General features: G+C 44.9%; 1 protein-coding gene across 3 annotated transcripts in view; it reads left to right on the top strand.

Moving 5' to 3' along the window:
* The window catches only part of nrp1a (neuropilin 1a), a 76,861-nt gene that overhangs the window by 23,436 nt on the left and 40,540 nt on the right, over nucleotides 1-12,885 (top strand). For all 3 annotated transcript variants that reach the window (XM_061713987.1, XM_061713985.1, XM_061713986.1), the window contains 2 exons: nucleotides 3,295-3,476; nucleotides 11,562-11,789. In XM_061713987.1, coding sequence (XP_061569971.1) covers nucleotides 3,295-3,476; nucleotides 11,562-11,789 — 410 coding nt within the window. The remainder of the gene's footprint in view (nucleotides 1-3,294; nucleotides 3,477-11,561; nucleotides 11,790-12,885) is intronic.

The raw sequence follows: 12,885 nt of genomic DNA, 5'->3' as shown, positions 1-12,885 counted from the left end.
ATACGGCAGGATCAGTCGTTGTATCCACTTGCTTGAATTGAAGGTATTCATCTGGTTTCAGACGCTGCGCCGCAGGTTAGGACCACTCGGTGCAGAAATGTTCGATTTATAGCCAGCAGAGGTGAAAAACCTGGTGGGGATTTGCATTATGGGCAATTGGAAAGAGTTGAAAAGTGAACCAAAATCTGCTTTTGGAGTGGTATTCGCCCCTGTCGCTCATAAATGAAACGCGGCATCACACACACACACACACACGAGGGCAGGCCCCGGAGTGAAAACCACAACTCAAATGGGCTTTACTTTGAAAAGTGCCTGAAAACACATCTAGACACAGTGATAAGCGGAGGCTGCTGGGACCACCCTCGTTGGCCGGCCGCTCTCATGTCTGCTCTGAAAGCTCCAGTCGCACATGCAGGATTCCTTTTGTGTGTTTCCACAAAGCTGTGCACCTCTTCTCCTTCTCCTAAGCTCTGCCTTGGCTCCATGAAGTTTGCTTCTTTCACCAGCCACCGATCTAAGATTCCACTTTAATGCAATATTTGAGTGTGGGTGGACTTTTAATATCTTTAACACCTGTTCTCACATTCCAGTCCATATGAAGTATGGATACACCCATACCATAAGTGTTATTCTCTCATTAGCAGAAGAGAGACAGATATTCAGCTTCGTCTCCCTTTAATACAAATAAAGTTGCTACCTTTCTTCTTATGTCTGCAAGTCACATCATGATAAAAACTAGAGACATCAGTGCTGTGGATGTGGCCTTCTGTTTTGAATCTGCATTTAAACAGCCAAACCCAACAGGCGGCATGTACCGTGTTAAAATAGTTCTTGAAGAACGAGACCGGAGTGCTTGCAGGGTGGGGTTTCACTACTTTGCATGGGGACCCGTGAAACGAGAAGCATTAAGCTCTGAGAAGTTAGTGGAAGTTACTGAGAAGAGGCGGCAGAAAGAATGAGGAGAATATACTTCAGCAGCTTTGCTCTTGCAAAAGCAGACCTGACATGTTCATCGCTAACCCAAGGATGCTAATCTTTGACAGAAGCGGGTTCATTTGGAGCCATTAATCTGCTCCATCAAAAATATCGGAGGCGACACAACTTTGAAATCTTTATTTATTTATTTTGGCAGCTGTTTTGCAAATTCGACTCAAATACAGCTGGGTTTTGTGATGAAAGAAATTACAAAGTCTGATGATGTTCCAGCTAATTTAGAAACTGAGACAGAGCCGATATGGATGAGCATGTGTGGCGCCGCTCTGTCTTGATCTGCACTCCAGCTGTGGATCTCTCTGTGTACCAAGCTGCAGCTCTCCACGTCACCAGAACACACCTGGGTGGCACCGTCTGCATACCTGCACTGAAGGTGAATGAAATACCATTGGATACAGCTTCTTACTGGAAAAATGAGACCTGCTGGGGGAATTTTGCACTCTGCGTCCTCCAATGGGACGGGAATCGAGAACCGGTTCTTGTTCAGAAACAGTTCCCAGTGGTTCAATTCCTTGGAATTTGCAAACGATTCCCTTTTCGATTCCAGTGGGTGCAAATGATGTCATCAAACACATTGTGTAGCAACGTTTGGAAGCCCGCAGTCAATAGTAAACATGGCATCCAAGCGATACAAACACTGGAAAGTCTGGTTACATTTCAGTAAAAAAGACGACAACAGGGCAACTTTCAATAATTGCCAAGTGAAGATTTTGTTAAAGGGAGGAAATACCACAAACTACATTACTACATTTGTGCACACAGCATGAAATAACAATCAATGAATGTCATTGTTTTCGCTCCAGACCAACGTCACTAATTCTCAACCCAGCAGCAGCAGCAGCAACGTTAGCATGTCCTTGGCTAATAATACTGCAGGAAACTAGTTAACTAATGGAATTGGAATCTTTAAAATCCTATGAATTCCCATCTCTAGTCCTCCAGTTAGCTTGCCTGGTCATTACCAGCTGTCAGTTCTTTACAGTATAGTCTTACAAAGCGTCTTCCGGGCTGAGAGGGTTTTACCCAACATTAACACCACATTACCAGCTGTTAACGCTCTCAAGCTCTAATTATCCACAACTTGTGTTGTGTTTTCAATTTATCATTCATACTGAAATAAATAGAAAGGAGAGCTATTCCTGACTTGCATGCAGTCTTGTATAATTTTGTCCTCTTCTTGGAAATCAATCTGTGTTGCCAACATTTATATCTGAATTACACAAATATCAGAATGGGACATTGCAGTGTTAAAGAGTCACATGAGACAGAGATGTGTGGTGTCATGTTTATGTGCACGGGATCAGACTACATATGCACTGATCCACATTCACTTAACCAAGTGTGAGAAACAATCTGTATTTACGATTTTAAGGAACACAAATTAGTTTGAAATAACTAAAGGCATAAAACCTCAGTACTGATGGGAGAATAGAACCTCATTAAGTGTGTGTGTGTGTGTGTGTGTGATGTGGTGAAAGTGTATCGCCTCGCCTCCTGTTTTAACCCGAGACCTCATTAACAGTGTTCTATTTCTGCTACATTACCTGCACAATATGGTGGGTGGATTTTAGCGTTTTCGGCCCTCTGAGACTGAACTTTCGTGCGTATGCATGCGTGCTGCATCTCTTTACAGTTTAGCCCAGGGGTCGGCAACCCGCAGCTCTAGAGCCGCATGCAGCTCTTTAGCGCCGCCCTAGTGGCTCCTGGAGCTTTTTCAAAAATGTTTGACCTTCTTTTTCCTTTTTTTCTTCTTTTTTTCCTTTTTTCTTCCTTTTTTTCTTCTTTTTTTCTTCTTTTTTTCCTTTTTTTCTTTTTTTTCTTCCTTTTTCCTTTCCTTTTTAATCTCGACATTTTGACTTTTTTCTCGAAATTTTGACTTTTTTTCTCAAAATTTTTACTTTTTTCTCAACATTTCGACTTTTTTCTCAACATTTCAACTTTTTTCTCAAAATTGTACTTCAACATTAATCTTGACATTTCGACTTTTTTCTCGACATTTCGACTTTTTTCTCGAAGTGCATAATGAAAAAAAAAATCTTCCCCCAACTATAACTAATATAGAAACATGCAGCATGTGTTGTCTTCCTTCTAAGGCTTATACAAGATTTTTCATTTTTTGCAGCTCCAGACATTTTTGTTTTTTGTGTTTTTGGTCCAATATGGCTCTTTCAACATTTTGGGTTGCTGACCCCTGGTTTAGCCTGAACAGCAGTCACCAATTTATGGATAGTAAAAATCAGAGGCCCAAGCAGAGACCTGCTGCACCATGTGACCCAGACCTGCTCTTTCGTCCCTGTCCAGGTATGACTACGTGGAAGTGCGAGACGGCGTGGACGAGAGCGGCCAGCTGGTGGGGAAATACTGCGGGAAGATCGCTCCGTCTCCGGTCGTCTCCTCCGGGAACCAGCTCTTCATCAAGTTCGTTTCTGACTACGAGACCCACGGCGCAGGCTTCTCCATCCGATACGAGATATTTAAGACAGGTAAGGTGACAAAATTACTTGAAGAAAGGCACGTTCTTGCCTTTTATCACACACCGACACCATATCCTGACGTGTTAGTAAAATCTCTGGCATGTGTTGATCAAAATACCACTGAGGGAAGGTACACAGCCTCCCTGTGATGCCATGGCCTCACACATCCTTTCATAGAAGCTGGTTTTAAGGGATGGAGTCACTCCTTTTGCTGCTGGACACACCTCATTTGAAGTTACTGTCACATCTTTGCGTCATCCACTTCCAGGATTCAGCTCATGCAGTACATTGTAAAGTTTTATGGGGTTAAAATTGAGCAGGCCGTATAATTCTTCCCTGAGATGTGATGTCACATCAAACACGGCCAACAAAGTGGCAGGCTTGTTTTATGTCACAGTCTTTGAGTATGTAACCCCCTTCAGATGCTCAAACACATGCTCTCAGGCAGGAAACCTGCACCTGAGCTGCACTTTTACTGGCCCCCCCAGGTTTCACTTGACCTTTTATTAGCTTAACGTCGAGACGAACGCTTTTACAAGCGTTTGACTTATCTGACACTGAATCTTTCAAACATGCAGTATGAAAGCTGCAAGAAAAACTGTGATTATGAAGCAACGAAAGAGCTCCTCTGTCTAATTTTATGGTTTGTTTGTGCTTTAGTCAAAGCATCAGAGCATTGGATTATGCAAATGCAATATGGGAAGCAATATGCTTCATTCAAAGTCAATGAATCATAGCCCCATATGCTGTGTAATTGTAGCAGTTTTTGTCGCGGGTGAATTATTATGCAATGGGCAAAGGGGTGTAATTTGCTAAGCAGTGATTGAACAAATGTTGTTTCGAGTGTTGGTTTACCATCAGCTGGCAGTCCAGAGTGAGGGTCTGATCCGTCCATCGCCACCCTGACAAGCCGGTCGCTGAGAAAGCGTCTATTAAGCAGCGTTGACGTCAGCAAGAGCTTTCAGCACCGTGAGAAATGCAGCTTCGTTTCTTAATGTTGTACCTAAAAAACGCGACCTCTGGACAACATTTAGGTATGTTAAGGCACCAATGCTATCTTTGGCATCTCTATCTTATCAGAACGCAGCAGAAGTTCAGGGAGAATTTCCTGTTACTTTTGCTGCCTTCCTTTGTTTGGACTGGAAGAAAACGAGAGGAGGAGGAGGGAGACGGCTGCACCCGGAGAGAGTTGGCCACGAGACAGACAGGTGCTACAGACTCCACTTTCATTAATTAACCTCAGCAGCGGTCTATGGTGCAGCCCCCCATGACCTCGGAGACATGATGAATAGCTTGGCGAGGCACCTCCTTCCTCTTAATCTGGCGTTTTTTGTGCATCTGGCCCCCGTGCGTGTCGCCGCCGCAGCAGGGCAGCTGGTGGAGTGCGGGTCCATTTAAGAGATCAAAGTGACACTCCACCCCGACACGCGCAAAACTCATCTGCACAGACGGCCTCATTCCCCTCGATGCGCCGGTAAAAGCTCCAACATCCCTTCCATGATGAGCCTGGTGTTTCCCAGTCTCATTTATTAACCAGGGCTGATTATAAATGAACTGAGTTAAGGGCCCTTTGGCAACGGAGAAGGAGCCGCTGCGCACGATTGCTCGCCGCGGGAGCAGAGGAGGAAACACAGACCTTGCAAGAAATATTGCTGAAAGTGTGGACAGAGATGGAACTGGCGCTTGATGACAATATCTGCCTTCTTGTGCGATTGAATCCAAAGTGGAATCGGATCTGGAAGGAGGGGGGAGGGTGCAGGCAGAACTTCTTCACCCCCCTCCGTGCACCACGGGTGTTGCACGGCCCGGCTTAGTGGATCCAGGCCCGGCTCGGGCTTTGAATTGACTCTGTGTTTTGACTGACTGCTGAGGCGCCAGCTCCCGCCAAGAACGCGGCTCTGAGATCAATTAACGGCTCTGTTTGTGAGAGCGTGAGGGGGGAACCTAGCAGAAAGAGCGATACAAAGCCGGCTGATTAGAGCGGCTTATCAACAAACACGGTATTAGTTGGGAAAACATGCAGTTGGCTAACGCATGTAACGGTAATGACGGCGCACAGATGCTCTGATAACGGAGGAGAGGGAGGCTCGGGCTGGTGCACGCCGGTGCGAGGGAGTGCAAAGACTACTGGCTGTTTATTACTGAGATTACAGACCTGGATCACTGAACCGGGGAGGTCAACCACAAGCAAAGGTCAAATGGAATATAAATAAACTGAAAAAAGCAATAGCGTAAACACGTACGTCCCCCGCAGGGCTGGTATGCCAGCTTATACAAGCCCGGGAGCTGTAAACTATGTAAACACACTCACACATACATGTTTGCTGGCGTTCGTAGCTGTGTCTTTTATCAGCTGTGGTCTTCAGAAGTGTCTAATTGGAGGAGAACAGGTTGTTTTGCAGCTCTCTTTGGCTGCTTCTGCTCGGGTCTGCCCCCCCCCCTCTCTGCTCGTCACTCCCATCCAGCCATCTTAATTAGCATGGGCTATTTACTTTATAGCTTGCAAATTGGCAGCCACGCTCCGCCGGCTGAAGTGTGGCGAGAGCTGGCAGGGATGAGGGGGGACGGGGGGGATGGAGAGAAGGGAGGACTGTTTCACCTGGCGGGAGCAGATGAGCCAAATGATTGTGTTTCTCTGTGAAGAAAGCTTCAACTTCCAGACAATAGAGGGTCTGCATTGACGTCACTTTCCCACTGGAGTGGCAAAAATGGCTGCAACTAGTTAGGGAAACTGTGGAGAAGACGGGATAACAGCTGGTTATGGGCTTAAATTAGCGTCAGTTGGACTTGACAGTGACCTGTACAGTTACCAAGAACCAGTGGTCCATGGACATTAATATTTGGTACAGTTACCAAGAACCAGTGGTCCATGGACATTAATATTTGGCCACGAATCCAGTTTCCTGATAGTTATATGTACTTAATTTCTACGCCGGGGAAATACACGAAACAAAGCTTGAAGGCTTACAAAAGTCTTGACGCTTGGTCCGACTTCAAGGCAGGATTTGTTGTAGAAATTAAAGTGATGAGGACACCGAACTTTATGATTTGACCGTTTAACGTTAGCTACCCAAAAATCCAACATTACCTGATACAAAATGGGAACCGCAAATCCACGTTTCGGTGTCTGGAATCCAGTTGTTTCTGTGAATTGCAGTGATCCATTTGTCTCTCTTAAGCTTATTTTTCAGCAGTCTGTAAAACGATAACTCCGATTTCTTGCTAAATCTATGAGTACAGTCGATCGCACAACAGCTCTTTCCCATTTTAGATGTTTTAGAGTTGCTCAAACTGAAAGTTTACGCTGCCACTCAGTCTTTCTGCCACTCAGTCTTTCTGACACTCAGTCTTTCTGACACTCAGTCTTTCTGACACTCAGTGGGCATAACCCGCTGTGAAGTTGCATCTGTGACGTCATGTGCATTCCCTCTATAATGCAACCAAGAGCTTGAATAAAAGTCAGATGACTCCTCCTTTTAGAGGAAGCTATATTTATCCTGTTGTGTGCCGCGATACATATTAAAAAAAAAAGTTCAAAGGATTCTGGGAAGAACCGTTCTCTGGAGCATAAACTCATATGTGCCCAAGCTCGACATATGTTTCGTCTTAGCAGCTCTGCTTTAGCTTAAAGCCACATGAAGGCTGGCAGAGGGCCCTGCTGAGGGGCCGAGGAGACAGTGATAGTGCCACCCGCGGGTCCCGACCCCACCCTCCTCATTCACACACACCAGCCCATCTCTGCAGGAGCTGCTTTGCGGTAATTGTTGTAGGAGACCTGCTATAATTCACTCCGTTGTCATGATGCGGGTGGAGATGCACACCTGTGGAAACACTTCCAAGGTGTGTGTGTGTGTGTGTGTGTGTGTGTATGTGTGTTTTGCAGGGGACTAATTAAGCTTTTGTGGATAGATCAGCGTGATGGCAGAGGTCACATCTGGCCTGGAGAACCGGTGTCATCACACACACACAGCCCTCATGGAAATTTAAGATGGCAAGTTCCTTTAAGGGGAGTGGGGGTGAGGGGGGGACTCCTCCCACCTTCTGCACCCCATCCCACGCGGGGTGATGTCATGGGCACATTCTCCATGCTAAATAGCATGTGTGCACTGTGTGTGTGTGTGTGCGGGTAAATATAAACCTGCCTTTTCCATCTGTTTCAGTGTCTGGGCCTGCACTGTCTCCGGGTTAATGATTGATTTAGTGCCCAAAGAGTTAATTTTCCACTGACGATTAACTCTTCTGTCAGCGTGGCACAAGGGGAGGTGTGGGTGAAGGAGCTGAGGGCAGGAGAAGGCATGGGGGGGGGAGCAGGGCTAATGACCAGCCAGAGAGCAGCATGGTACATAAACAGTGCTGATTTCCTTAGCGGTCCAAAAGCAACACCTCCAGCTCCAACGGCTCCAACCGACCCAACTAGGGAGGGGACGGGGGGGTGTAAGGGGCTGTTTAAAAAGAAAAAAAAGAGAGAGGCTGTCACATTTCCTTGGCACAAAGTTCCAATCGATTAACGCAGATCTCTGCTCTGCTTCTCGGCTCTTATGGCGATGTTTAATAGAGACGTAGAGGAGCAGTCATCGGGGAGAGGAACAGCCCAACGGCACCACGCTCCCATAATGTGAGACTCATATTTATTGAAGATTCATTACAAATTTCAAGTGCTTACAAAGATTGAAATCAGATCTCCATTAAGCACAATTCCAGCCGTTACAGCATGTCCTGCCGAAAACAAATTAAAATCACTCACCAAGGAAGTTAACAATGGCATTTGTTTACTCCCCCATCCAGAGAGAAAGGACTCGATATAAACAAGAGTTATTAGAAGCCATTACAGCCGGCGGGGAGCGCCGGAGTGGCTGGTTGGAGGCTGGCGGTAAATGTGCGATCAAGGTCACGTCGCTTTTCCCTCCCCTTAATTTCCGGGCTGTAAATCCAGCTGTTTGTTAAAAAGCAACCCCCGACTATCATTTACATCCCACGTGAGATGGAGATGCACGCATCCTCCGTGAGTCATACGTCTCATATTTAGTGCTGAAATCATGCCGATGACTCTGGGAGGGAAAACGCCGGCCAGTGAGGCGATAAAACACCGGGGGGTGAGGCAGAGTCACGGGGCAGGGAGCTGCACCCCGCTCACACCTCCATATATCCGCTCCTTGGAGCTCCTTGTCAACTTATGGGACAAAACCTGACTGGCATCAATGATCGGCTCATACAGACATCAGCGTTTGTCTTTGACTTGGTCTCAGAGAAAATCAAATCAAATCAAAGTTTTTTTAGATGGGACAATACATATGAACACTACATTAAGCAGTGTAAATAGAGGGTCTGCATTGACGTCACTTCCCCACTGGACCAGCCCCCTTACTCTCAACACTCGCTTAAATTAAAGGCAGTTGGACTTGACAGTGACCCGTACAGTTACCCCAAGAACCAGTGGTCCATGGACATTAATATTTGGTACAGTTACCAAGAACCAGTGGTCCATGGACTTTAATATTTGGTACAGTTACCAAGAACCAGTGGTCCATGGACATTCATATTTGGCCACGAATCCAGTTTCCTGATATTTATATGTACTTAATTTCTACGCCGGGGAAATACACAAAGTAAAGCTTGAAGGCTTACAAATGTCTTGACGCTTGGTCCGACTTCAAGGCAGGATTTGTTGTAGAAATTAAAGTGATGAGGACACCAAACTTTATGATTTGACCGTTTAACGTTAGCTACCCAAAAATCCAACATTACCTGATACAAAATGGGAACCACAAATCCACGTTTCGGTGCCTGGAATCCAGTTGTTTCTGTGAATTGCAGCGATCCATTTGTCTCTCTTAAGCTTATTTTTCGGCATTCTGTAAAACGATAACTCTGATTTCTTGCTAAATCTATGAATACAGTCGATCCCACAACAGCTCAAGTTTACGCTGCCACTCAGTCTTTCTGCCACTCAGTTGGGGAAACCCGCTGTGAAGTCACATCTGTGACGTCATACACATTCCCTCTATACACCCGATTTTAGCAGAAATGCTAGTTTCCACCTGCCACATCAAACAACAGAAAGCCACAGAAAACATCAAACAATTCAGTCAAACAATAAAATCAAACAAGGGAACAAACATAAAACATACATACTGTAGTAGCAAAATAGATTTAGCAGCATTTAAAAGCCGTGTGGATTGTATCTTAAAGTGACTTGAGTTTAAAGTGACTTGAGCAAAAATTGCCTATTACAATAATGAAATACCAGCGATGGTAATATTATGGTACTGAGAGTATCCAAGTTGTGTAACATACAGTACAAAGTGCGTGTTGCATTGCACATTGCCCTAGTACGTACGAATTAAAACAGGATCAATGTGTTCGTGGTAAAAACAGGTGATTGATCGTAAGACCGGTAAGGCTGACAATGAATGAAAAAAGGGTTGTCATGTTTGACTGCACATATCCCGTGAAAATAAAGAGAGTAGATTCTTTTAGAAGGTTCTGTTATTGCACAGGCCTATGGGAACGTGTGAGTGCATGAGAGTTGTGTATGTAATGATAACGGAGGAGAGGCTGCTGGGACGGTGTCAGCTCCTCGACTGAACCGTACCCAAACACCTCATCTGTTCTGGTCAACTGCTGAGCCGAGATAAGGGAGGGACGGAGAGAGCAGCCCGGAGCCAACATCCAGAGGAAATTCAAACAGCTATCCGGAGCCCTCTCGCGCCACGCCAGCCTCATTTCAAGCCGGTGGCTTTCATGCATTGTGTTTTTCCGGTTGTTTTTTTGTGTCTGACATTCTCCTAAATGTGGCAAAGTGAAGTGTGAGAATGGCAGCAGCCTGCAAACCTCTCATACAAAATTTCCCAATTTTCTCCGGGTAAATAAGAGGGGGAAGCTGTGAAATTATTGCTGTCCACTGTGCTCAAGGCAACACTTTAGCTGCTGCACTAAATGTCAACTCTTTTTTTTTGAGTCGAATCGCTCGCTGCGGCTTTCAACTCGTGGAAAAACAAAATCAGAAACTGCTCTCCATCCCTTCACTCTCTCCACTGGACAGGCTCAAGTGGGCCTGACGGTCTTCAATTAGGGACCCGGCAAGATGCTTGAGTGATGCTGGAAAAAGCAGTTTGCCACATTCACCGTAGCCACCGTGTCTGCAGCGTGGCAGCCATTGTGGCTCTGTGCAGCAATAACGCGCTGCAGTTTGGCTTTTGATTGGCCCCATCTGCACCTATCGTGACAGCTCCCACACTAACATGAAAATGATGTTATCTAGGGTGCATTTCTGCCTCGAATGGCTCCAGATAATCGTTTTAAAGGACAGTACTTCTCCTTTTCCTGCTTTTCTAAGTGGGTGCAGAGCTTCGAGCGCTATTCGAGTCTGCAAATCTTAATGTCTCTTTCTCGTAAAATTCATCCAGCCGCTTTTATATTTTTTTTTATCAAGTCAGTCATTCTCATATCTCAAATAATCTTGTGCTCATGATGCTGCAGGAAGCAGGTGCCGTGGGGAAATGTATTAAAGCTCCTAATCAGCCAAAGACGGCTCTCTGGGGAGCTGTGAAGGAAAATTTGAAATTTCTTCTGTGTAAAATTGTGCCCGTGTGTCTGTGTTTAGTCACTGCTCCGGTCGTCTAAGCTGTCCTAAGCTGTAGTTTTGCTTGAGTGCCTCTCATATGTCTTGCAGACATGTCTTGATGAGGGCTTGTGTGTGTGTGTGTGCGAGGACAGATTGAGCTTTTTAGAGCGTGAATTAAACTGTTTTTTTTCCATCATTTCTCACCTCTGGTGATGGAAGCCTTTCGCTAATGTCTGCGGTGTCAATCCAGATGTTCAAGGAGCGGGAGATTTAACACACACACGGTGATGTGAGTGTGTTGTTTGTCCTAGTGACGCAGAGGAGGGCTGAGAAATCCAGATGTAGCTTCTTGGGAGTAGAATAGCCATCAAGGTGGTCCCTCAGCTGGGCCATAAACTGTCCTCACTCAACAGCTGGGGAGCAGAGCTTCTCAATGCCCATGATGTGTGAAAAAAAAACCAAGTTCAAACAAACACACCTTGTTCCCATGTCATCTCATCTTGTTATTTCTGTGTTATGTTTTTCCGCAGGTCCCGAATGCTCCAAAAACTTCACCTCCGGCAGCGGGGTTATAAAGTCCCCGGGGTTCCCGGAGAAGTACCCCAACAATCTGGACTGCACTTTCATGATCTTCGCTCCAAAGATGTCCGAAATCGTGTTGGAGTTCGAGAACTTTGAGCTGGAGCCCGACGCCACGCCCCCTGCTGGCGTGTTCTGTCGCTACGATCGGCTGGAGATCTGGGACGGCTTCCCCGGAGGTGAGCAAAACGGAAACGCTTGCAGGTCCAGATTTAAACAAATAAATAAAATACGATGCACTGTTTTAATCTTAGTTAATGCATCTTGTAGTGTTTGCTCATGTTTGCAATAGGGCTGGGGATCGATTCAAATGTCAAGAATCGGTTCGATTCCGATTCTTAAGATTCAGAATCAATTATCAAGATTTGATTCGATTCCGATATTGATTTGGGTTAGTGTTATTAAAACTGTTTTTTCAGCTGTTGCATGAATTATATGACTGTAGTTCTGCAACATATTAATACTAGTATTATGTTGAGATTCAACAGCAAGTATTGCAGCTAATGATGCTGTAAGGACCAATCAGCTCCCAGAATGCTGATAGAACTGCTTTCAGAAACATCATGTAGGGCGGAATTACTAAACAGATCCAGGGCAGCAAACAGAGGACGTATGAAATCTGTTTTATTCCAATAAAATTTTTTCCATTTTCGGTCTATTTTGGTTTTTAATTTTTGACAATTTGGTTTTTCAGCATTTTATGCAAATTTGACCCCAAGACAGTATATAAAGCAATGAAATATAGACAATTTAAGCAATTACAACTGAAAACTTGAAAAAATGTTTTCATACTTTTAAACCTATTTAAAGGCAAAAACATGGCACCGGTCATTCTTGTGTCCAACAAAACATTCCTTTTTTGGGCATAAACAAAAAAATACCAAAAGTTGGAATTTAATGATGAAAAAAAAATCGATCGACATACGAATCGATTTTTAGGAATTAATATGAGAATCAATTTAGAATTGGAAAATCGATTTTTTCCAACACAGGCCTAGTTTGCAAATGTATGCCATGTAGCCATCATCCTGACTCTTTTACTACTTGTTGTGCTTTACTTGATATTTCAACATCTTTGTTGCAAAAGTAAAGCCAAATTTGTTGTTATAAGGACCTATTTAGCAAAATAAAGACGTCCGTGATCTGACTTCTTAGAGACCTTTTGTTCTGAAGCGCGAGCTCAAACATTTGGCTCCAGCTTCACTCCTCACAACTGCTGCAGAGGGAACGAGCCAAGCCAGTGGGCTAACTGCTCCGGCCGGACTTGGCAGAGGT

The sequence above is a fragment of the Cololabis saira genome, chromosome 22 (assembly GCF_033807715.1).
Source record: "Cololabis saira isolate AMF1-May2022 chromosome 22, fColSai1.1, whole genome shotgun sequence".
Taxonomy (NCBI): Eukaryota; Metazoa; Chordata; class Actinopteri; order Beloniformes; family Belonidae; genus Cololabis; species Cololabis saira.
This window is presented reverse-complemented; position numbering and strand designations above follow the sequence as displayed.